Source organism: Lepidochelys kempii, chromosome 2, assembly GCF_965140285.1.
Source record: "Lepidochelys kempii isolate rLepKem1 chromosome 2, rLepKem1.hap1, whole genome shotgun sequence".
Lineage (NCBI taxonomy): Eukaryota > Metazoa > Chordata > Testudines > Cheloniidae > Lepidochelys > Lepidochelys kempii.
The window spans coordinates 30,274,267-30,299,157 of NC_136381.1; the positions used below are offsets into that span (position 1 = coordinate 30,274,267).

General features: G+C 42.1%; 1 protein-coding gene and 1 long non-coding RNA gene across 3 annotated transcripts in view; one reads left to right on the top strand and one right to left on the bottom strand.

The window, feature by feature from the left end:
• Positions 1 to 24,891, top strand: part of CSMD3 (CUB and Sushi multiple domains 3) — a 1,215,628-nt gene that overhangs the window by 1,181,532 nt on the left and 9,205 nt on the right. For both annotated transcript variants that reach the window (XM_073330296.2, XM_073330291.2), the window contains 4 exons: positions 730 to 841; positions 7,953 to 8,132; positions 11,922 to 11,987; positions 20,853 to 21,011. In XM_073330296.2, coding sequence (XP_073186397.1) covers positions 730 to 841; positions 7,953 to 8,132; positions 11,922 to 11,987; positions 20,853 to 21,011 — 517 coding nt within the window. The remainder of the gene's footprint in view (positions 1 to 729; positions 842 to 7,952; positions 8,133 to 11,921; positions 11,988 to 20,852; positions 21,012 to 24,891) is intronic.
• The window catches only part of LOC140906419 (uncharacterized), a 44,588-nt gene that overhangs the window by 5,824 nt on the left and 13,873 nt on the right, over positions 1 to 24,891 (bottom strand). The window contains exons 2-3 of the long non-coding RNA XR_012157108.2: positions 5,368 to 5,471; positions 3,894 to 4,168 (exon numbers count right to left, since the gene is read on the bottom strand). This is a non-coding gene — a long non-coding RNA (uncharacterized LOC140906419). The remainder of the gene's footprint in view (positions 1 to 3,893; positions 4,169 to 5,367; positions 5,472 to 24,891) is intronic.

The window sequence follows — 24,891 nt, forward strand, 5'->3', positions numbered from 1 at the left end:
CTAAACAAATGATGAGCTCGAGGAGTTAAGAGTGTAGATTTTCATGTATTCACATTGTTATCTATTAAACATATGGATTTTTTTTTCTCTTCTTGTAGTGAGAGAGTAAAGTTAAACACCATAGAGCTCAAAGCTAAAAGAAAATGCTTGAACCATGGAGGCTTGAGTCAGAAGGAACTAGAGCTGGTCAGAGAAATTCCAGTGAAACATTTTTCATCAGAATTTGCTGATTCCTTCCAACAGAAACATTTGACATAATGGTTCAATTTCAAAGAAGTTTCAATGAAACCCACTGCCACAAAGGTTTCAAAACCTGCCTGATTTCCTGCCAGCACACTGACCGAAATCCGTGGCAGCCCCTGACAATGTGACAAGGAGATGAGAGCCTGGAAGGGCTGGCTCCCAGTTTGTGATTCCTTGGCAGTCTGGGCTCCCAGGCTCGCAGCCCTTTGGCAGCCAGAGCTTCCACGGCTTCCAAGATCCCACTACATAAACTGTCCCAGAGTTAGGGCTCCATTCCCTTTCACTGAGATTTCTGAAATTTGAGGGTTTACTTCCAAAGTACCAAATCCTCCACAGAATGGAATTCCCTTTTTCTGCCCAGCTCTTGAAAGGACTTCACAGCTCATCTTATCCATCCTGCATTCTGTGTAGGAGTTTTCCCTATTGATTGTGGAACAATTTATATTTCCTTGTGATAACATCATTGTACTTTCACTTTTTCATTAGGTGGGAAATGTTGTTCAATTTCAATGTAAAAAAGGACACCTTCTCCAAGGTTCTACAACCCGAACTTGCCTCCCTGATCTTACGTGGAGTGGGATTCAGCCAGAATGTATACGTAAGTAATGGGGATAAATATTTTTCTGTTAGTCTTGGATGGAAATAGTTACCCATGATAGGTTTCTTAAATTAACTTCAATGTACTATATTGTTGAAAAGTAGTGAACAATAATAAACTAAGTTTTGGTTTTCCTATGTCTATAACGGTTTGTAGAACTGTGAAAGATTAAAATAATATTTTACTCAATTTATCCATATTCATGTGATTTTAATCTTTCACAGTTCTACAAGCCGTTATAGACATAGGAAAACCAAAGCTCTGTTTATTATTGTTTATAGTTGATTGGATACAATGCTACTTTATCAGATACATGAGCGAGGGTGAGAGTGTGGCTGCAGGAGGGGTAGAGGAAAGGAAAAGGGATCATGGTAAAACTCTGTGCTGCCCTAAATTGCACTGGGGATGGGCAGCCCTGAATCAGGGAGTAGCCCCCTCTGCACTTCATCCAAGTGGAACATCAAGGCCACTAAGTTTTGTCTGAGGTTTCAAAGCATATGCTCCAGTATTAATAGTAAGAAATTGTTTGCACTGCTTTCCTAGTACCCAGTGCTGATACTTTGAAAAAGGGCAGTGTGGTAATTTGTTAAGGTAACAATAATTAGTCATATCTGAAAGAGAGAGGAAGTTCTTTCTAAGTCAGGGAAGCTGTTTCTGTCCTAGGCGACTATGCATTCTCTTAAGACTTATGCAAACTATTGTCTTGTAGTGCTGATTCATTTATACTGTAATGTCACAAGTAATGCCTTCCAGTTCTACAAACAGCCTGAAAACATGCCATCTGCGATGGTCATAAGATATGTCATAACTCATAACATAAGATCAGCAGGATGAGAACCAAACATTACATGGATGGGAGCATGCAAGGTTGCTCTGTGACTTGTGTTAGTGATTCAGTAGGTGACACTCTTCCCTCTGAGTGCTGAATCAGTGCTCAACTGCAATGAAAGGGGGCACTCTTCTGTTGAAGGTGCCATGTTTTGGATCCAGTGTAAAACTAATGTTTCAGACATCTGTACCAAGATGTTTTTCTCAAAAGTAGGTTCATTAAGAGTCATTCTGGGTAATTTCTACCCAGGATAATTACAGTCTGTTTTACCTAAAATTACTCCTTGTAACTTCAGGGTGACTCATTATTTTTCTTTGAGTGATTGCACATGTCCATTCCACTTTGGGTGTTTGTGCACACCATGTACTAGCAACAGGGATTTACCCCTTAGCGTGCTCCCGGTGCTGTCTCATGCTGCTCCATGATGGTATAAAGGGCAGAGCCACCCCCAACCTTTTTCAATTCCTTCTTACTGCCTGTGATGGTTATCAGAGTGTTCTACCTACCTACTGCAAGTGTTTCCCTAAGAAAGATGGACGCACTTGTCTTCACTAGCAACATTAAAGCACTGCCGTAGCAGAGCTTTAACGTGGTGGTGTAGGTGCGGCTCCAGAGAGAGAGCTCTCCCTGCGCTCTGAAGAAACCACCCCCACAAGGGGAATAGCTCCCAGTGCTGGTGCACTGTCTATGCTGCCACTGTACAGCACTGAAATTTGCCACGCTCAGGAGAGTGTTTTTTCAGACCCTTGAGCAAGAAAGTTTCAGGGCTGTAAAGTGACAATGTAGTCAAGGCTTTAGCATTTCTATTAAATATAGCTGGTATTTGTTAATAGTTCATAGTTTTCTACTTGTAGGTTTCCTTTTTAAAAAAAAATAGTGTACTCAGTGTACACTTCAGTTCATGCCTGTTCTGGATACCAATGCCTGGTGCTGGAGCATGCTCTGGTTTCTGGACTTCAAACCTTGTGATGGCTGCAAGAAGCTGATGCCAGTCAGTGACTTGCTCTCCAGGTGCCTGCAGTGCTTAAGAGAAGCCCACGTCAGGGACACGTGCCAAAGATGAAGGAACTTTAAGCCCAGAATTAAAAGGGATAGGGAGGTCAGACTAAAGCACTTTCTTGCACAGGCAACCCCCAGCAGCCACCCTTGGAGCCTTCCTATTCGGGTCAAGTACTGGATGCCTCTCCTTCAGTTAACAGCAGTACTTCTGTCATGGCAGAGTCTTTGAACAAATCTCCTTATCTAGTACCAAAGAAGAAGCAGCGGGAGACTGTATCAAGGGATCCATCGTCAAGCAGATCAAGGTCCCCAGCACCAGAGACCAGCAAATAAGCTGGGAAGGAGGGTAGAGTGCACTCGGTGTCAAGGCACTCCCCTGTGCAGACTGCACCTCGGGGGAGAGAAGGTTGTCAACTTTTACACCAGTACTTGTGCTGTTCAGACTGACCTCTAAGGGAGCACCATCCTGTTCAGTGATGCCATCATCTGTAGTTTAGCAGAGATTTTTCCTGTGCCATCAATGCCTGAAGCATATGACATAGAATGTGATCTACTGAGTCTCTTGGTGCAAACTCTGCTGGCAGTTCAAGAGACAGCTCACCCAGTACTAGCAGACACTCATGGGGATTTGCCAGCTACTAGAGTTCAGCCCCTGGTACTGTGGGCACTTCTGCACACTCTGGTACTCCCTTGTATGGCATCACCAAGAGGCAAGCCAGCAATGATTTAGCCAAGGCAGTCCTCTCCAGACCTTTTCACATTACCCTGGCACAAAGAAGCACCCTACCTCCCTGGTCAAATGACTCAGGTTCATCACCAGAGTTGGAAGTTGGATCTTATGTGTCGCAGCCACATCACATAAGCAATCGCTCTCCCCACCCTGGTATCCACTGGAATTTCTTCATTGGTTGGCTAACAGGGAGCCATGGTCGGGAAGAAATTGGGTTTTGGTGCCATATCAATGACCGTATTGGAACCTGTGGGGATTTCCTCCTGCCTGCAGATCTTCTCCGCAACCCGTCCCCTCTACATCCTCCAGCAAACAGCACAAAGTGGTGCAGAGCTGCAGGAAGCCGCTCCAGGTACTGAGCTCAATCTGCCTTAGTGAATCCCTCTTAGGAAGAAAAGGGAAGCTCCACCTCAGCCAGCCATGTGTCCCTCTTCCTCATCGGCTGACGAGGTGGTAATGACTGGTGTTTCCTCCCATATGATTACACAACTCACCAGGACATCTTAAATAGGGTGTCTTCCTCCGTAGATGTACAGGTGGAAGTAATTCAGGAGAGCTCACGCAGATTGGTTGATACCTTGGAATCTTCTCAAGTGATGTTCCCCATAAATAAAACTGTTCTGGGACCCACAAAAGTATTGTGGCAAATGCCATCTTCCATCAGAGGAGGTATTATGCGGGGGGGGTTAACATTTTTACACCCACCATCACGTTCTTTGGTGGCCTGAGCTGTTAACAAAAGAGAGTGCCAGAGTCAGCAGGCATCTACCTGCAAATCAAAAGATGCAAAGAAGTTTGGTATTATTAGCAGGAAAGTTTGTTTGACAGCTCTACTACAGCTCCAGATTTCTAATCAGCTAGCATTGCTTGGAACTTATGATTAAGGCTACGTTTTAGTCACGGGTATTTTTAGAAAAAGTCATGGACAGGTCACGGGCAGTAAACAAAAATTCACGGCCCGTGACCTGTCCATGACTTTTATTATATACCCCTGACAAAAAATTGGGGGGGGGGAAGCGGCAGCTCGTGGGGATGGCACTGGGGAAGCTGTGGGTGCTGGAAGGGGGCAGCCCAGGGGGCGCTGCAGGTACTGGGGGGATGCCGCGGGTGCTGGGGGGGGTGCATAGGTGCTGCGGGTAGGCAAGCTCCACAGGTGCTGGGGTGCGTGGCCCAGGGGATGCCACGGGTGCTGGGGAGGATGGGGGGATGCAGCTGGGGGGGGCTCAGGTGCTCAAGGGGGCACCGTGGGTGCTGGGCGGAGTTCTAGGAAGCTGCCACCCCAGCTCCTTACTCCACATGCTGCCTCCGTTCTGCCACAAGCCCCGGTTCTGCAGCTCTCATTGGCTGGGAACCACAGCCAATGGGAGATGTGGGGGCGATACCTATGGGTGGAAGCAGCACATGGAGCTTGGAGCTGAGGGAGGGGAGTTGCTGTCACCCTTCCGGGGAGCCCCCCCCCCCAGGTAAGCACCACCTCGTGCCCCAGCCCTGCTGCTGGGTGGTAGTGGGGGGGGGCAAGACTGCCCCAGCAGCAGCCAGTGTGACTGGTCCAGGGGGTGCCTGAGCTGCTCAGGGGGCTCTCGGGCCAGCCGCACTGGGCTGCTGCAGAAGTCACAGAGGTCACAGAAATCCATGACTTCCGTGATCTCTGTGACAAACACGGAACCTTACTTATAATTTCTCCCTATGGAACAATATATTAAAATTTACAGACAAGCTGGTAGAGGAGCTGAAACAAAAAGTTTCTTGCAGTAGTGGATAAGGAAAAAATGGTGGCCAGGATCTTGCCTCAGGATGCATTGGATGCTGCATCAGCCATTAAAATACAGAGATGTTCATGGCACCAGTTATCAGTTCTTTTTCAGGAGGTCTAACAAACCGTTCATTATCTCACTTTTGAGGGACCAATGCTTTTTTTCCCCAACAGACTGATGACAAGCTTCATAGCCAAAACGACTCTAGGCCTACCCTCAAGTTTTTGGATATTTACAGTCCTTCACAAAGAAGTAGTTGTTCCATCCACAGCAGTCCTGCTGTTATGTTTCCTTTATGGCTTGTCACCAGGAAGCACTCTAGAAGAAAAAGGGAAAGTTACAGGAAGAGATCACCTCTGTCTCCTTTTTTGTCCACTGAACTCGTCCAAACAGCCTGGGAACACCAAGCAGTCAGTCTGACATTCTCGTAGAGGACAGCTTACCAGTTGCAGTTTTCCAGCCTCTTCTGCTCTCATTTTGTCCCAGTATGGAATATACCCTTCAATTTATGTCTACCCCCATTTTCTCCCCACTTCCAAATCCCTTTTCAGGGACCACTCTCACAAAGCCATTTGTCTAGCCATTTGTCACACTTTCCTCACCCAAATCAAAGGAAGGAGTTTACTAGTTGTTATGGACAACAGGGCAGTGATGTCCTAGGTGAACAGAAAGAGAGAGGTCAGATTGTTGCTTCTATGCCAAGAAGCAATACTCCTCTGAGAGTTCAAACTCAAACCCTCTATGTTACGGGTGTCCTGAACACTCTTGCAGACTGATTGAGCAGATCATTCACCAGTCACCACAAGTGGTCTCTCCATCAGACATATTTTCCAAGTCTGGGGTGCTACCCAGATAGACCTATTGGCAACCTAACCAAACAGGAAGTGTCATCAGTTTTGTTCACTGTCCAGTCACAGTCCAGGGTCTCTGATGGATGCTTTCCTGTTGTATTTGAACCTTCTGGTTCCACTCCTACCCAGGGTGGTGTTAAAAATTAAATATGGCCACGCTCACATAATACTCACACTGGCGTGGCTTTACCAGCATTGGTTTTCCATGCTACTGACCCTCTCTACCAGGGCTTCATTGACACTATCACCAGACCTGGATCTAATCTCTCAGAATCATCGTTACCTTGTCCATCTCTACCCAGAGATCCTTCACCTTATAGCCTGGATGCTCCGTGGTAAACACTTCAGTAGGAGATCTGTTCAAGGAATGTGCAAAATGCCCTCTTGAATAGCAAAAAACTTTTACCAGGTACACTTACCACTTGAAGTGGAAAAGTTTCTCTCTCTGATATCAACAAAAAGGTGTTTCTCCACTACAAGATCCAATACGACACATGCTATACCTGAAATTTCCATCAGCTGCACTTAGCAGCTATCTTGGCTTTCCACACTCTGACTGGTAATAGCTTCCTTTTCTCCAGTCCCATGTCACTCACTCACTTTTTTGAAGGCTCTGGACTGGTTATCTCCCCAAGTAGATGACCCCATTCTTCCTTGGTACTTAAACCTGGTGTTAGCAACACTAACGAGTCCACCCTTTGAACCACTGGCTACCGGTTTGTTACTTCATCTGTCAATGAAGTTAGCTTTTTTGGTAGAAATTACATCTGCAAAGAGAGTAGAAGAATTGAGAGATCTGGTATCTGCTCCACTGTCTTCTACATGGATAAGATATATCTCTGTCTTCATCCAAATTTCTCACCAAAGTGATTTCTCACTTCCACATCAAGCAGACAATATACTTACCAACTTTCTCCGTTAAGCCTCATGGTCATAAGGACGAGGAGAGACTCCACACATTGGATGCTAGGAGAGCATTAGCCCTTTAACTTGGATAGGACTAAACTGTTTCAGTCTCCCTCCCAACTGTAATGGTGATTGCGGACAGGATGAAGTGCCTTCCAGTCTATAGGAGTACTTGTGGCACCTTAGAGACTATCTTTAAAGTGCCTCAAGTACTCCTTTTCTTTTTGCAGATACAGACTGACACTGCTGCTACTCTGAAACCTTCCAGTCTGTGTAACTCCACCAAACAGGGTGCTAGCACGTTCAGCAAGATCACACACAGGGTCTGCAGCCTTTCTCGCTCAAGAGCCTGTTCTAAATATTTGTAGAGCTGTAACTTGGTGTTCAGGGCATACTTTTACTTTTCATTATGCTATCGCTCAACAGTCTAGTAAAAAGGAGTAGAGGGGGGTTGTGAGCAGTTCTGCCTTTTATACCATTGCACAGCAGCACTTGGCAGCGGCGGGTGAATGTGCTACCCTGGTTGGTACCACTGAGGGAAAATCTCAGATGCTAGGGCTTGCAAACAACTGAAGTGGAATGGACATGTGCAATATATTTCAAAGAACAATAGTTTCAGAACAGGTTAGTAACCATTTTTCTTCATTTCCTGTTCTAAACTCTTATTTAGTTGCTGCCTGGTATTAAGCAATTGTTGCAATTTATGCAATGGGTGGTTGCCTGTTACTGCTGTGGAAGGCAATCAATACATGTATATGGTGTTTGGGCCTTCCATAAAATCTGCAAAGGTGGAGGCTCAAACTCAGTGGGCTGTCACATAAGAATAAAGATCTGCTTCATGTATCTGCTTTCAGGATTGGGCCCAGAGTTTATAAAACATGAAGTGCTTAGTGAGCTCTCAGATGAGAAAGAACATATACATATAAGTAATTGTTGCTAATGCATTTTGTTTAATTAACTACCTGTCAAAATGTTTGTGGTTGTTTTTTCCTGATATATTTTTACTATTTCAACTAAAAAGTAACGTACAGTTTCTTTGTAGCACACAGCTGTAAACAACCAGAGGCTCCAGTTCATGCTAATGTGGCTGGAATGGATCTCCCTTCACTCGGTTATACATTGATTTATACCTGTCAGCCAGGCTTCTTCCTAGCAGGAGGGTCAGAACACAGAGTCTGTAGATCTGATGGCACGTGGACTGGAAAAGTTCCAGTTTGTGAAGGTAACCCTTTCTGCTCCTCCTCCCCTCCCTCTGCCTTTCAAATATTAAACTTTTAATTTTCCCTTACTTGCTATTTAGTAACAATATATCACATAAATATATGTCTTTAAAATCTGTATATTATGCTGTCTTTTTCTGTATTTCATATAATAGCATTATATATTTGTGGGTAAAGTATTCAAAAGCACCCACTTGACTTAGCACATAAGACTTAGGTCCCTAAGTCCTTTTTGAAAATGGGATTCAGACTCCTGAGTCACTGGGGCTGTTTTGAAAATTGTACCCTATATCCATGTACAAGACATATGCATTGTATAATACTCTTGTGTACATGTTATATGAATTAGAACTCCAGACATGCAAGCCTAGAGGATCCACTCTCATTTCAGTCTATATTACCATAAGTTTGTTCCTTGCAAAACTGCAGAACTTCACTGATATGCAGAGCTGATGTTGGGTTTTCTGGGGTTATAAAACTTACTGTACAGGATGATGTTTGGGAGCATGTGCTTTCCATATAAGAAGAAAAAGATGGCATGTTGAAAAGTAAACATGAAAATTTAGCCTGTATTTAAATTCAGAATTTAAGTAAACGGCATGAAGATGCAAACAGCAAGTTTGCAGATGACACTAAACTAGGAGGAGTGGTAGATACGTTGGAGGATAGGGATAGGATACAGAGGGACCTAGACAAATTGGAGGATTGGGCCAAAAGAAATCTGACGAGGTTCAACAAGGACAAGTGCAGAGTCCTGCACTTAGGATGGAAGAATCCAATGCACCGCTACAGACTAGAGACCAAATGGCTCGGCAGCAGTTCTGCAGAAAAGGACCTAGGGGTTACACTGGACGAGAAGCTGGATATGAGTCAACAGTGTGCCCTTGTTGCCAAGAAGGCCAATGGCATTTTGGGATGTATAAGTAGGGGCATTGGCAGCAGATCGAGGGACGTGATCGTTCCCCTCTATTCGACATTGGTGAGGCCTCATCTGGAGTACTGTGTCCAGATTTGGGCCCCACACTACAGAAAGGATGTGGAAAAATCGGAGAGAGTCAAGCAGAGGGCAACAAAAATGATTAGGGGACTGGAACACATGACTTATGAGGAGAGGCTGAGGGAACTGGGATTGTTTAGTCTACAGAAGAGAAGAATGAGGGGGGATTTGATAGCTGCTTTCAACTACCTGAAAGGTGGTTCCAAAGAGGAAGGATCTAGACTATTCTCAGTGGTAGCGGATGACAGAACAAGGAGTAATGGTCTCAAGTTGCAGTGGGGGAGATTTAGGTTGGATATTAGGAAAAGCTTTTTCACTAGGAGGGTGGTGAAACACTGGAATGTGTTACCTAGGGAGGTGGTGGAATCTCCTTCCTTAGAAGTTTTTAAGGTCAGGATTGACAAAGCCCTGGCTGGGATATTTAGTTGGGGATTGGTCCTGCTTTGAGCAGGGGGTTGTACTAGATGACCTCCTGAGGTCCCTTCCAATCCTGACATTCTATGATGCTATGATTCTAAGAACAATTGAAGCTGAAGACCTAATCCTCTAGTTTTTTGATATTTACAAAGCATAATAAAGAAATTCTGTATGATAGTGAAATTTGCCCATACTGTCTTGCTTCATTATACCAATGGGGATTAATTTAGGAACCAGCTCCATTGGCTGGCCAGCTGCAACCAGATTGCATCCCTTTTATGGTGTTCAGATGGAGTCTTCCCTCCAGTTGAGCAGTGTAGCATATCATGAAAGTGACATGGCTATGGATGCATCATGGAAGATGTAGTCTGGTCAGGGAGCCTGACCATAGGGGAGAATGGTGGCATTAGGTACCCAAATTGCAGTTGCCACGAGACAATATGCCATCACAGGGAAATGTAGATTAATATTGAACAAACTCAGAACTAAATGTTTTGGGTCAGTATCACACATTGAAATTAAACATTTCAATTTGGGAATATTTAAATGTTTTGTTTTGATCAGAAATTCCAAAATAAAATGTTTTGCCATTTCAAAATTAAAAATGTCTGAACTTTTTGTTCCATGAACGTTTTTGATATTCCAACTTTTTGTCCTGATCTGTTGAAATATCACAGTTTCCCAAAGGATGGAAATTCCAGTTTTCACTGAGCTCTGTTGCACATCTTAATATAAATATTATCAAGGTATTCCAAATAAAATGTGTGGAGTTAAACAAACATCATCTTCGTGTGAAAGAAACCTCCTTGTAACCATGGTGTGATCTTCTTTTCCAGTGTTTCTATTGTTTTACTTCAGGGTACTGCTTGTTTGAATTGAATACCTCTGTCCATATTTGGAATGTCTTGATACTTTCCTTTGTAATTAAGGGACCCTTTAGGGTAACAGGAATTTGTTCCAAGAAATTTTCTCTGCTGCTTTCAAAATAAACAACAGTAGTTGCCTAAAGGTGATCTACTGCAATCCCATTTGACAAAACCATAGTCGAAATGCTGCATTTTCACTCTCTGCTGGGGCTGGGTTAGGGTTAGAATTAGGGTTCACCAGAGAGAGAAGCTCAATGCCATCTTTCTCTGTGGGAGTGCATGGTTGTTTCTAGTATTGGCAGGGGTATGGTCATTGGGGATACACATTCTGTGGATCCCCTGAGCCACAGCTCTGCATAAGGTGGAAAAAAGGAATACAGGTGATATTAAATGCCGTAATCTTTCTAGCAGCCATGCCCTTTCTCCAGTTTGGGGGGATAGGATTCTGTATCCTCACAGCTCTTTTCATCTACGCTTTATTCAAAATAAGGTAATGGGGGTGGAGTACCAGAACTTAAAAAATCAGAGCAGCACCCCTGTTTACACAGCAAACCAGAATCTGTGTCCCTAAGCAATAAGCCCTCCTTGTCAGTGGATGTAAGAGAGGTCTACTGACAACTTCGATATCCTTTAAAAGTCAGGAGATGAAACATTGACAGTTTATCTTCTTGCTTCTTTGCTTTCACTTGGAACATTTGATTGATCTTTTTTTTTTTCCAAATCTTGGCAATTGTAAAACAAATTAATGGCTCAAAAAGTGGTTAAAACTAAGGTTCTCACTTCTCGCTGTTCAGTATTACAGGAAGATGAGAAGAAGGAGTAATGTCTTCAAAATTATTAACTCTTATTAGAATGAAATATAGTATACCCTGAGGGACCTATTACAGAGAGAAAGATGAAAAGCCATGTTCCTCCCACAGGGGGAAGTAGTTAGGAGAAAAGCACTGTATTCTCTTGTTCCTCCTGGTGGAAATGAAAATAGTTTTTTTCAAAAATGACTGAATCATTGACTTAAAGGGAACAAATAATTGAGTCCTTTTCATCTGTATAAGGGAGACCAAAAATATAAAAGGGATCTCAGTAATAAAGATCCATGTGTCCATTGTACAGAAGGTCTGTCTCCAATATATATTTTTTTATTCAACACTTTATTCCAGAAAACCAGAAATGTTGGGTAGTGCCATCACGTAAAAGACAGTTAGCATGAATCAGGTTCAAATTGGAAGGGGATAATTCCATTTGACTAATTCAAGCAATCTGATTAGTCCCTATATGGAACTTTAAATTGTATTATGCAAATACATCCTGTTTGTCTACTAAAGTTCTCTGAACATCCTCTGATGTATATGTGTTTTTTCCTCTTTGGTGATATACATTTACATCCCATCCCCTTTAAGGTGGTACTGTGGGCTAAGGAACTAATAGTGATTAAGTGATTTAGGAGCACACGTCCCACTGAATGTCTTCAGATGGTTACTTGTTGTCCATCTTTTTGTTGTTCTTTCCAACAGCTGGATCAAAAATATTGGTGAAAGACCCTAGACCAGCTTTGGGAACACCGAGTCCTAAACTAAGTGGTGAGTACCTTGACTTTATTCCAAGGGCCCATTACTGCATTGCCTGGTACCTCATACAGTCACTTATGTCAGTGCAGTGGTTGAAAATGATACCAAATGAATAGCACTGTTTCAGACTCATTTGGTACTGGTGTAAATGATTTCACAGGAAAAGGACTGTGGCTGAATCTAACTCTTGGCAGGTAAATATTGATCCTTAAATTGATTTATGCTAAACAAAAAGTTTTTCAGAAACCATACTCCAGTCTCTCAATAGTACACAGACATCGAAGTAGTTGGTAACTGCAGTTATGAAACCAGGTGTTTTCAAAAGTCTGTGGTGATGGCTTGCTACTTAGCTTCTCTAAATATTGAATATACGTTGGTTGCTCTTAACCCCCCCCCCCCCCTTGTATTTTACTCATGAATTTTTAGCATGTGGGTTTAGTTCATGGACATTTGGGGTCTATTTTTATCAAAGAGAGGAAGTTCCTATCTGTTTAGCTTATCAAAAAGAAGATAGAGAGGTGACTTTATTGCAGTGTATCTGTACCTTAACAAGTTGAAAATACCAGGAACTAAAGGGCTCTTTAATGAAGCTGAGAAAGGCATAACAAGAACCAATTACTGGAAACTGAAGCCACATAAATTCAAATTAGAAGTGTCACAATTCTTTAGCAAGGAATGGTGATTTACCATTGGAACAATCTATCCCGGGGGAAGTGGTGGATTCCCCATTTTTTGATGTCTTCAAATAAAAGCTGGATGCCTTTCTGCAATATGCTTTAGCCAAATACAAATTCTGGGCTCAATGCAGGGGTAAATTGGTGATATGTAATGTCCTGGAATATACAGGAGGTGAGACTAGGTGATCTAATAGTCCATTCTGGCCTTAAATTCTATGAATCTATGAATCTTAGCCACTGATTTAGGATTAGCTAACTCCAAACTCTGTGCATTTGCGAAGTCTCACTGACTTCAGCAATCAGACTGGTTGGTGTACACTAGCTCATCCACATAATCAGTAATGTAAACGTCAAAGTATTTTTTTTCATTTGTGTCTCTGTATTTGAAATAAATCAATACAAATCTAATACAGAAATTTAAGTAGCCCGAGAACTGTTCATTGCCTACTTTTGTATTTTACCCTATTAAAATGTTTTGTTTTTTAAATTCAAAACAAACAAACAAACAAAACCTATGTACTCTTTCAGTGTAACCAGCCCCTCTGTCCTGATGTCTCACTCTGTACTGAAATACATATTTATATTCTATTTGCAGACTTTAGCAATGATAAAGGCAATTATGTTAAAATAAGAAAGTTGTTCTTCTATATCACACATATCCATATGTGCATGTCCATATTTTTTCGGTATTATGTAAGGCTGATAAGTATAGTAAAACCTAAGGACCTTTGTTAGAGATGCGTAGAGTACGTGGGGCATAAAGACATTTTAAAGCTTAACAAAGCTCTCCTTTATCTGAAGTTGCTTTTGGAAAAATGTGCTATTATGTCCTGGAAGTAGTTTACTTTGCAGGACTCTAATGAAGAGCTGAGCAATTCTTCAGGATTACCTTCACAAAGGAGTTGACAGGGGATAGGAATGAATCAATTGGTGCTGATTTGCTTTGAAGGTGGTGTTTGACAAAAATGAAAAAAAAACCTGATACCTGGTGGGAGAGCAATACAGCGGTGCACAGAGAATCCAGGAAGTTTCTGGAAAATGTAGGGGACAATTTCCTGGTGCAAGTGCTGGAGGAACCAACTAGGGGCAGAGCTCTTCTTGACCTGCTGCTCACAAACTGGGAAGAATTAGTAGGGGAAGCAAAAGTGGATGGGAACCTGGGACGCAGTGACCATGAGATGGTCGAGTTCAGGATCCTGACACAAGGAAGAAAGGAAAGCAGCAGAATACGAACCCTGGACTTCAGAAAAGCAGACTTTGACTCCCTCAGGGAACTGATGGGTAAGATCCCCTGGAAGAATAACATGAGGGGGAAAGGAGTCCAGGAGAACTGGTTGTATTTTAAAGAATCCTTACTGAGGTTACAGGGACAAACCATCCCAATGTGTAGAAAGAGTAGTAAATATGGCAGGCGACCAGCTTGGCTTAACAGTGAAATCCTTGTTGATCTTAAATACAAAAAAGAAGCTTACAAGAAGTGGAAGATTGGACAAATGACCAGGGATGAGTATAAAAATATTGCTCGGGCATGCAGGAGTGAAATCAGGAAGGCCAAAACACACCTGGAGTTGCAGCTAGCAAGAGATGTTAAGAGTAACAAGAAGGGTTTCTTCAGGTATGTTGGCAACAAGAAGAAAGCCAAGGAAAGTGTGGGCCCCTTACTGAATGAGGGAGGCAACCCAGTGACAGAGGATGTGGAGAAAGCTAATGTACTCAATGCTTTTTTTGCCTCTGTCTTCACGAACAAGGTCAGCTCCCAGACTGCTGCACTGGGCAGCACAGCATGGGGAGGAGGTGACCAGCCCTCTGTGGGGAAAGAAGTGGTTCGGGACTATTTAGAAAAGCTGGACGTGCACAAGTCCATGGGGCCGGATGCGTTGCATCCGAGAGTGCTAAAGGAGTTGGCGGATGTGATTGCAGAGCCATTGTCCATTATCTTTGAAAACTCATGGCAATCGGGGGAAGTCCCGGACGACTGGAAAAAGGCTAATGTAGTGCCCATCTTTAAAAAAGGGAAGAAGGAGGATCCTGGGAACTACAGGCCAGTCAGCTTCACCTCAGTCCCTGGAAAAAATCATGGAGCAGGTCCTCAAGGAATCAATTCTGAAGCACTTAGAGGAGAGGAAAGTGATCAGGAACAGTCAGCATGGATTCACCAAGGGCAAGTCATGCCTGACTAATCTAATTGCCTTCTATGATGAGATAACTGGCTCTGTGGATGAAGGGAAAGCAGTGGACCTGTTATTTCTTGACTTTAGCAAAGCTTTTGACACTGTCTCCCACAGTATTCTTGCCAGCAAGTTAAAGAAGTATGGGCTCGATGAATGGACTGTACGGTGGATAGAAAACTGGCTAGATTGTCGGGCTCAACGCGTAGTGATCAATGGCTCCATGTCTAGTTGGCAGCCGGTATCAAGTGGAGTGCCCCAAGGGTCGGTCCTGGGGCTGGTTTTGTTCAATATCTTCATTAATGATCTGGAGGATGGTGTGGATTGCACCCTCAGCAAGTTTGCAGATGACACTAAACTGGGAGGAGAGGTAGATACGCTGGAGGGTAGGGATAGGTTACAGAGGGACCTAGACAAATTGGAGGATTGGGCCAAAAGAAATCTGATGAGGTTCAACAAGGACAAGTGCAGAGTCCTGCACTTAGGAAGGAAGAATCCAATGTGCCACTACAGACTATGGACCGAATGGCTTGGCAGCAGTTCTGCAGAAAAGGACCTTGGGGTTACAGTGGACGAGAAGCTGGATATGAGTCAGCAGTGTGCCCTTGTTGCCAAGAAGGCCAATGGCATTTTGGGATGTATAAGTAGGGGCATTGGCAGCAGATCGAGGTTCGTGATCGTTCCCCTCTATTCGACATTGGTGAGGCCTCATCTGGAGTACTGTGTCCAGTTTTGGGCTCCACACTACAAGAATGATGTGGAAAAATTGGAAAGAGTCCAGCGGAGGGCAACAAAAATGATTAGGGGACTGGAACACATGACTTATGAGGAGAGGCTGAGGGAACTGGGGATGTTTAGTCTGTGGAAGAGAAGAATGAGAGGGCATTTGATAGCTGCTTTCAACTACCTGAAAGGGGGTTCTAAAGAGGATGGATCTAGACTGTTCTCAGTGGTAGCAGATGACAGAACAAGGAGTAATGGTCTCAAGTTGCAGTGGGGGAGATTTAGGTTGGATATTAGGAAAAACTTTTTCATTGGGAGGGTGGTGAAGCACTGGAATGCGTTACCTAGGGAGGTGGTGGAATCTCTTTCCTTAGAAGTTTTTAAGGTCAGGCTTGACAAAGCCCTGACTGGGATATTTAGTTGGGGATTGGTCCTGCTTTGAGCAGGGGGTTGTACTAGAGGACCTCCTGAGGTCCCTTCCAACTCTGATATTCTATGTTTCTAAAGCTCCTAGTCCCTGCTTACTAAAGATGTCCTGGGGCTGGCTTGGCAGGAATATGTGTGCTAGTGTACCTGGCGTGCAAACAACCTTTACCAGTACTGGCCCAAATTTAACTAACATGGCCTGGGATTGATAATGTAGATACAATCAAACTGTGGTTGATCTGCAATACTTGGGTGGTTGGAGTCAAACATTCCTCACATATTTCCCTTTACTGTAAAATATATAAAATATACTGCAATGTGGACTTTAAACATACCCACATTCATGATTATAATACCTGAAGTTCTCCAAATTATAGTAGTTTGCTCTGTAGGCTCCATCCTACAAACAAGTTGTTATGTGAAAATACTCGTTACTAATATTGGGCCCACTTTGCAAATTAAACCTTGGTGTTTTAATTTTAGAATCCCTGATCCTGGAAACATTTATTCACTCCAGTGTAACTAGTGTTCTAAGTAAAGGATTTAAGTCTAAATCTGTGTACATGCATAAAGGTCCAATCCAGGAAATCACTCAATTCAAACACCTAAAAAGCACGTATTTGAACACCTGAATCAGTACTCTTAGATGAGGATTTCCCTCTCTCTCTTTAGGAACCAAAATGTAAATGTTAGCTCCATTATTAGAACCTTAACTTTTGTATTTCTTTATTTTTGATTATTTTAGAACCAGATCTTGACTCAGCATCTGCTAGCATGGACCCCTGAGCACATTTAGAGTTGCACGGCTTGCTCACTGGCATAGGAGTCCATACTAGCACATCTCACTGCAGGGTTGGAGCCTTAATTTTTATCTTGATGTTAATGTAAGATTTAGTATTTAAATATACAGTTTCAAGTCCAACAGCATTATCAGTACTCTTCAGTTTCACATATTTATATACGTTTGTCATTTATCTGAAGCTCTGGTCTAAGCTTTGACATATCTGAGCATTCCTACAAGGGATGTCAGCCACATGGCAGAAGTCTTGCCATATCTCTCAGGGTCTTTTCATATATTAAAACAAACATTATTTACAGTTTATAATATCTACTTATAGTATTTTGTTTGCATACATAAGTCATTTGGGAAAAAAATCCACCACCATGAATGGATACTTTTAGGAAGAAGGTTGGCAGGAACAGCTGCAATATTGTGTATCACATTCTGCTTCTCCTGATGCTCACAAATTAACCAATAGTTAGGTGACAATTTGTTATGGGGGAAAAGCCCTACTAGAATTTCACTTGTGAAAAATGCAATTACTACTTGTACAGGGGCAAAGAAGGGTGACAAAATTCATACACTGCAATGAATCCATTGCGATCTGACTAGATTTGCTGAGTGTTAATGTCCTTATTAAAAATCTCAGGTTATATGGTAGGCAAATGCTTAAGCAATCTTTAAGGCAATGGAATAAGAATTAAATAAGTGTGTTTAATTGTATCTGAATGGTTGGGGGGTTATATTTAAATTATACAGCTGTATATATTTGATTGGATGATCAAATATGTTCAACTTGTCTTTAATTTTATTTGATTGTTTTGTTTCCAAGGAAAATACAAAGATAAATGAGAATTATAATGCAATGAACGAGCTTCTTAACGTCTAGAGGATTACAATTTTAAGCATCGCCCTGAGCAATGGGTGGCACATAAATTTCACCATCCTAAGAGTAACCACAGGAGCCTCTGTAATTCAGAGGGGTACCTCTGAAACATAGCACCTTCTCTGCTTCCTCCTTGTTTCTGAGGGCGTGGGGAGAATACTTTGCAGCTGGGCTATGTCAGCTTTAAATGTACTGTCTCTTCTTTCCCGACTCCTCTCATCCCCGGCTCAGCTATATGGGTCAGTAAATTATGGAGTGGAGCCATGCTCTGCCCATTGTTTGCCCCTCTCTGTCCACCTGCTCTAGGGAGGGAGTAAGTGGGCATGAGTTGGCCCACTTATTCTCTATAGCCAGATCCAACATCCAGGTAACTCATCTAGGAGGAAAGAGGTTTTTTTATTCCCTTCTGTGGGCACATAGCTCTGAATTAATACCTCGGTTGTTATCCCAACATCAGGAGAAAGGAATATAATCACGTATGTATCTATTCTGCTTTTTGCTTTTATCTTTTATTTTCTTTTACATTCCCACTCCCCTGTTTTTTCCTTTGCCCCCCACTCCCATCCCAGGAAATGTCCAACTCAGGATCACAAGATCAGTATACATATTATTTACAACTGCATATAATACTGCTTTTTGTAGTAAGATATATATATATAAAGCATTCTCTTTCACAACCCTATACAGTGTTATCACAGTTGCAAACGGTGAATCCACAAGACTTCAGTTGTTCAGCCCTTACACCTTACTGATTTAAGTAGGACTACTTGCATGACCAAGTGCATATCAATGTGATTAAGAGATGCACAATTAATTCCTTGATGTATTTTTCCCTTTTTATTATGTATGTATATTTATTTTCTGTATTCAAGGTACACTTAACAATTTTTAAAGCATTGTGAATACAATAGAGATGTTACCCCTTTCTCCAAAGTTTCCAGATTGTTTCCAGTAGAAGTTGTGTGAATCTATTATTTCTTTGGTGCAGTCCTGTTTTTATTTTACAAAGCATGTACACAAAGTCTGGTTTCCCTAAACACAGTAAGACCAAGTACCAATGGGCAGTTTCCTTGCTCACAATTCAAATCTTGCCTTTCCAGTCAGTCCTGTGCTCCAAGGATCTCTGTCTCTGTTCCAACAAACAACTGATTTTCTGGCTTTCTCATTTCTTTCTGTCTTTGACATCTACACAGACAAACACAGCTGCAATCAGTCAGTTCCTAAGTCCCAGCATTCACAGTCAGCATCCAGAGAAACCCCTCTTATTCTCTCTGAGTTAGTTATTGCTCAGACTTTCCCATGAGGCCCAGTGCCTTGGCCAGTGTCTTCACTTGTTTCTCCTATCTTACTCCATAAAGGATCTTAATTGCTTTTTCCATTTTGCATGCCTACCAGCTTTCAAAGTGTCTGCGACAGCCTGTATATCAAAAGCATGCTTGCTGGTAGCCATTAACAGCTTTTGGCATAAAAAAAAGAATTAGGTTTCCATTTGATAAATAAGGAAATTACATGTTTGGCTACTGTTAGAGACATCAACATCCATTCTTTGATATTTCTAGGGGATTTAATTCATCTACTAATTCCAGCATATATATGTGGGTGTGTATTCGCAGAGGGCAGATCTTTGTAGTCAGTACTGTGAAAAGACCTTTGCATGCAATTCCAATATTTTTGTATTATGTGGCAAGAAAAACTACATGGGGCATATGTGCTGCTGGTTAGTGGTGACTCCAGTATTCAGAATGTTAGCTACAGATTTATGTAGAGTCTTTGGTTTCCCGTAAAATCTATTTATGTTGAATGGCTCTCTGATATTCTGCCAAATGTTTTCCCTACCTTCTGACCATGAGATATGTAATTCAGCTTCCCATTTGTCTTCTGTCTCCAGTATCAGTGGTACTGTACTCAAATGGAACTTTGCTTATTTTTCCTTGTATAGCTTCATATGTGTATTAAATATCCTGAAGTGTAAGACAGTGTTTTCTGCTGGATAGAGCGCTGCACTGGGAATAAAGAGACCCAGGTGCTCTTCCCAGCTCTGCCACTGGCCTTCTTGGTGACCTTGGCAAGTCATTATACCTGTCTGTGCCTCCCTTTTCCCATCTGTAAAGTGTAGATAATGACACTGACCTCCTTTGTAAGCACTTGGAGATCTACTGATGAAAGGAAGCATTGTATAAGAGTCGGGTATTATTACTTTATCTACATGTTTTTAATATTAGCCTGCATAGTGATCTTAAATTTTGTTTGACCAATCTGGGGCAGAATATTGAATCTGATAAATCTGAGTTGGTGAGTGTCTTAAGCCATCATAAAGTACCCCAGGTTATAATGAATAAAGGATATCTTTACCCTGGTAAGCTTTATGGGAATGTCTGCAGAGCATCAAATGAAGCTGCTAAATCATTTTCTGTTTTTGAGTGTTATGTTGGTATGTAAATATCTTTACTGAAAGTGAGCCATTTTACAGTTGTGTGCCTATGAAAGGCTCATTAGTATTGATATAAATCAGAGAGATCCATTCCCTCTTTCCTCCATGATCTGTTCAGTGGTTTGTGCATAGGGTGTGACTTCTTTTTTGATCTTGATAATCTTACATTGGTTTTCTTTAAGCATTTAGTGATAAGACAAATCTTCTTAAGTAAATTTCCAATTAAGAGTAAGAATTTGGCTCCTATATCCATATTTGTAATTTCAGTGTGACCTGATAAAAAGAGACATTTTTCCCAGGGTAGAGTATCATTTGAATATGTGTCAAATGATTTTTAATATTTAAAGAATGAGATTTGTGGACGCACATTTAATGCTAGCTATATGATCTCTATGTATGCTGGAATGGAAAATTTTGGTACTGAGGGGAATCTGGTCTTTTAGATACAGCCATTAAATTTATACTTTGTGCAGTTAATTTTGTATTACAACATGTGTCCATTATTCAATCAAGTGGAGGTTTACATGTGGATGGGTTCTTATGTATCATCATTACTGTATATCACCCACATGCATGTTTATTTTATGGGTGATTATGCCAGTTTTAGTGCCTACTGTGTGAGGATTTTGACTAACTATCATAGCCAATTGCTCAAGTGATATATAAGATCAGAAGAAAGAGAGACGAAAATGTTCATATTTTGTCAAGCATTTGGTTGGAGATCTGTGACTTTGTATACTCTAAATATTGCAATCCATACTAATATATATTTCATATCTCTACAGTTCCTGATGATGTATTTGCCCAAAATTATATATGGAAAGGATCTTACAATTATAAAGGCAAGAAACAGCCCATGACTTTAACAGTGACCAGTTTCAATGCATCGTCGGGGAGAGTAAATGCTACACTTACTAATAGCAATATGGAACTGCTGCTTTCAGGTACTGCATCAGAAAAGCTCATTTAAATTTATTATTTTCACTTCTGATCGTCATAAATTTTGCAAATTTTTTGCAAATTTGCACACTTTTTACAATAAAATGCTACCACAAATACCCTAGCAGTCTATGTTATAACAGAATATTGACTTATATTACAATTCTTCTTGAGTGATATCCATTTGACTTTGGGAGTGTGCTTGCCAGTGCCCCAAGGTCAGAGGTTTTTCCCTTCATGGTAGCCTTCAGAGTGACATATGTGCTCTGTGATCCCTCATGCTGCTGTGTGATGATATAAAGGACAGAGCTGACACCGACCCTACTCCATTCCTTCTTACCACCCATGATCAGTTGTCACAGTGTGTTGGCTTGCTTTGCAAGTTCTCCCTTTCAGGGTATTCTCATCAATGGTTAGTTAGACCTGTAGAGTAAGTTTTATTTATTTTACTTAGTGTGCTTAGATTGTCAGTTCCCACTTTTTCTGGGTGCCAACTCCCAGTACTGGGACACACCTTGGTCTCCAAAGTCTAAGCCTTGCACCAGCTGCAAGAAGTCTGTGCTGATAAGTGACCCCCATTCCAGGTGCCTTTGTGAGTGTTACATCGGGGACTGTTGTCAAATCTACTAAGATTTCAAGCCCTGGACTAAGGATAGGGAGATGAGACTCCAACACCTGCTAATGGAGGCTGCCTTGTGTCCACCATCTGACCTTTCCTCTGAGTCCTTCCCACTGAGTACTTCTACCTCCATTAGAAATGCACCTCAAAACATTGTGGAGGCTCAGCGCTATTTCTCTTCCCCAGTACCAAGGAAGAAGCACAGACAGCATATGTCGAAGGGGATTAATTTCAAGTGGTTTATTTTTTATTTAAAAATTAATAGCAAAACTGGCCTGGCCCAATATGAAAAGGCCTGATTTAAAAAACAAAAACAGTTGCATGTGCAGAAATGGGCACACAATTGCATGCCTAGTTCGTAATTACAGAGACACCTTCTCTCCAGGCATTGTCACAAGAAGCTTGAAAAATTCAGCCTCCTCCAGGCCTCAGTTGACCTGCCCTTCCCTCATTTATATATAAACAAGATTTTGCAAGTCCCCCGTTTCTTTTTTTTTTAATTCATTTTTATCTATCTGGATACCGATATGGCCCCCATCACTATACTATCTGAGCACCTCACATTATTAATGGATCATACAGAACCTCTTGTGAGGTAAAGTATTATCCCCATTCTACAGATGGGGAACTGAGACACTGAGGATGTTAAATGACTTTCTCAATGTCAGACATGAAGTGTGTGGCTGGACTGGTTTTGAATCTCAGTCTCTTGAGGCCAAGTCTAGCACTCTAGCCTCTAGGCCTTCCTTTTTTCAAGACCCCAACATTCTAGTTTATCCGATATCCAGTTCCCCACACATTGCTTTGTTCTACCCATGTTTCTGGTTATCCCCAGCTCCTTCACTTTCTTTTGGTACTATCTTTTTCCCTGATGCCCCAGCTTTTTGTTCTTCCCACAATGTTTCATCTTCCTTCCCTCTTCTCCTGCACGACATGCTCTCATTCCATCTCATGAAGATTTTCCCCTCATCCGCTCCTGTAACTTTCTTTACTTCCCCAGATCTCCATTTCTCTCTCTCCATTGCCCCTCCATACCACCTGATTTTAGTACACGTCTTCCCCTCACAGACAGAGCTGAAGCATCTTACTAGTTCTCTGCTGGGGCTACCCTAGACACTACCTAAGGAGTTAGAGAAGAACTTAAGGGGCAGGTTTAGCTGGGCAAAAGTACCACAATTGAATGACTTATTATAGTGGTCCAGTTCAAGCACTGTCTTGTCCCTCAGGGAATCAGTTGCCAGCGGAACTCATCAGCCTTTGAGCACGGAGTGCTTGCCAATCCACCAGCGTAAATTAGCAGAGAACAGCAGTGGTTGTCTCTCAGGAGCATTTCCCACCCTCTCCGCCTACACTTTCCCATTCCTTGGTAGAGCCTGCGTGTGCTCCATGTACCTCATTAGAGTTTTCCAGAAGAATAGTCCAAGGAATTTATTAAGGAAGATAATTTATTCATACTGTTCAAATCTGTCAGTTTAATTTCAGCTTTTAATATATTCCTGATTGCAGTCATTATTTGGCAATGAGAGGAGAGATCTGGCAACATTTGAGCTTGTGCTACCTTCATATTAATTATAATTCTATGTTGATAATATTTTGTGTTAATTATCAAAGTGAAATGCTGACCCAGTGAAAATTAATTAGCAGTAACCCTCTGAATGTGATCTGAAACTCTCTATCAACTTCCAGTAAACTTTATTTAATACTTTGCCAGTTTGCACATATGTGTGCATATGTTACATGCATAATGCACCCTAAACCTCTCTCTGCTTCTCCTAGCGGGTTTGGGACTGCCAGGCACATCTGGGTTGTCCTTAGGGCCTTTGTGGTCTGTCTCTGTTAAAGGGTGCCAATCAGACAGGCCTGTCATCTCTGCACCTCTCACCTTCCTCCTCCAGGCAGATGTTTTCTCTCCTGCATTCCCTCACACATATAGTGGCAGCTGGCTGCTTTTGGGAATGTCATTGCAGAGTTAAAAGTCCCACCAGGCACATTGCTAACAACTGAAAGCCTTCTTCTCACACCACACAGCACCAGTAGCCGTGGCCCATCACCATTCCAACACATTCCAGTGGAGCATCAGGTGCCCTTCTCAGAAAATACAGCAGACACCTTCCTACTCAGTTTAATCAGCTGAAAATCCAGTAGCTCTCCTCCCTAGAGAGCCAGCCCCTTCCCCACTAGCCCAGTGCTTTCACACAAACACACACACACACACACATTCTACCCACTTGAGCAGCAAAAGGAATGTAGTAACTTCACAGAGGTTGCTCTCCTTCCCATGCTCCTGCCTGCAGTCTGGTTACCCAGCACAAGGGAATAAAGCCACACAATTGCACATGCCAAGCCACAATGTGGTCCACAACTAAGAATTTCAAGAAGGAAATTAAGAGTTCCAATACCGAAAAAGACGGGGAGATTAGTATCAACAGGGGGTGTGGCCTGCTAAGCACACAAGTACCAAAGTCCACAGGAAATCTTATTGCCAACCCTGTATATCTTGAGTCATCCAAATGGAGCTTACGTCACTCTACAAGACTTCCAGCTGGACACACACATCTGATACTGGCAACACGGCTGGCTCAAGAGAGGGGTGATACATAGAAGCCATGGAGCAGAAGTAAACTTTACTTTGAGCAGTATGATTTTAGTTTGTGTTTTCATTTTTAAAATGCTCAAGCTTTCTCAGGAACGTGCTGCCTAGAGTGGCTGCTCCTTTGCGGTGCTTCCCAAACTCCAGGAGAGGTCCAAATATACACTGTTAATTCAGAGGGGCTTGCATTGGAGAGAAAATCCAGTAGGCATCCCTTCTTTCCATACATACTACTTAGTGCATTTGTGCATTTTTGATGCACCTTTGCACTACAGCTCAGGGGAGAGAAGAGCATGAGTCCTATAGTTATCAGGTTACTTAGACTTAAACTTCTGAACAATAATTTAAATATGGCTTCAGTTCACTGACTACCTTGTCAATATTTTGCTTTGTTTTCCATACCTAACACTTATTTCCTCCTTTTTAGAACATTTAAAATAGATTTTTAATAATCAGTATCTGAAAGTCATTAATATAGGTGGTTTGAGTGCATATTATATATAACCTGATATAAGATGTATACTCCTATTGTGTCCTCACTATTTTGAATATCTTGGGAACATTTCTCCTTTGGATCACTTTCTGTTTTCTAAAGAAAGCTGAAGAATTCAAAGCAAGAGCCATACATGGCTCTAATTTTCAGAGGTGCTGAGCACCAACATCTCCCATTGGCTTT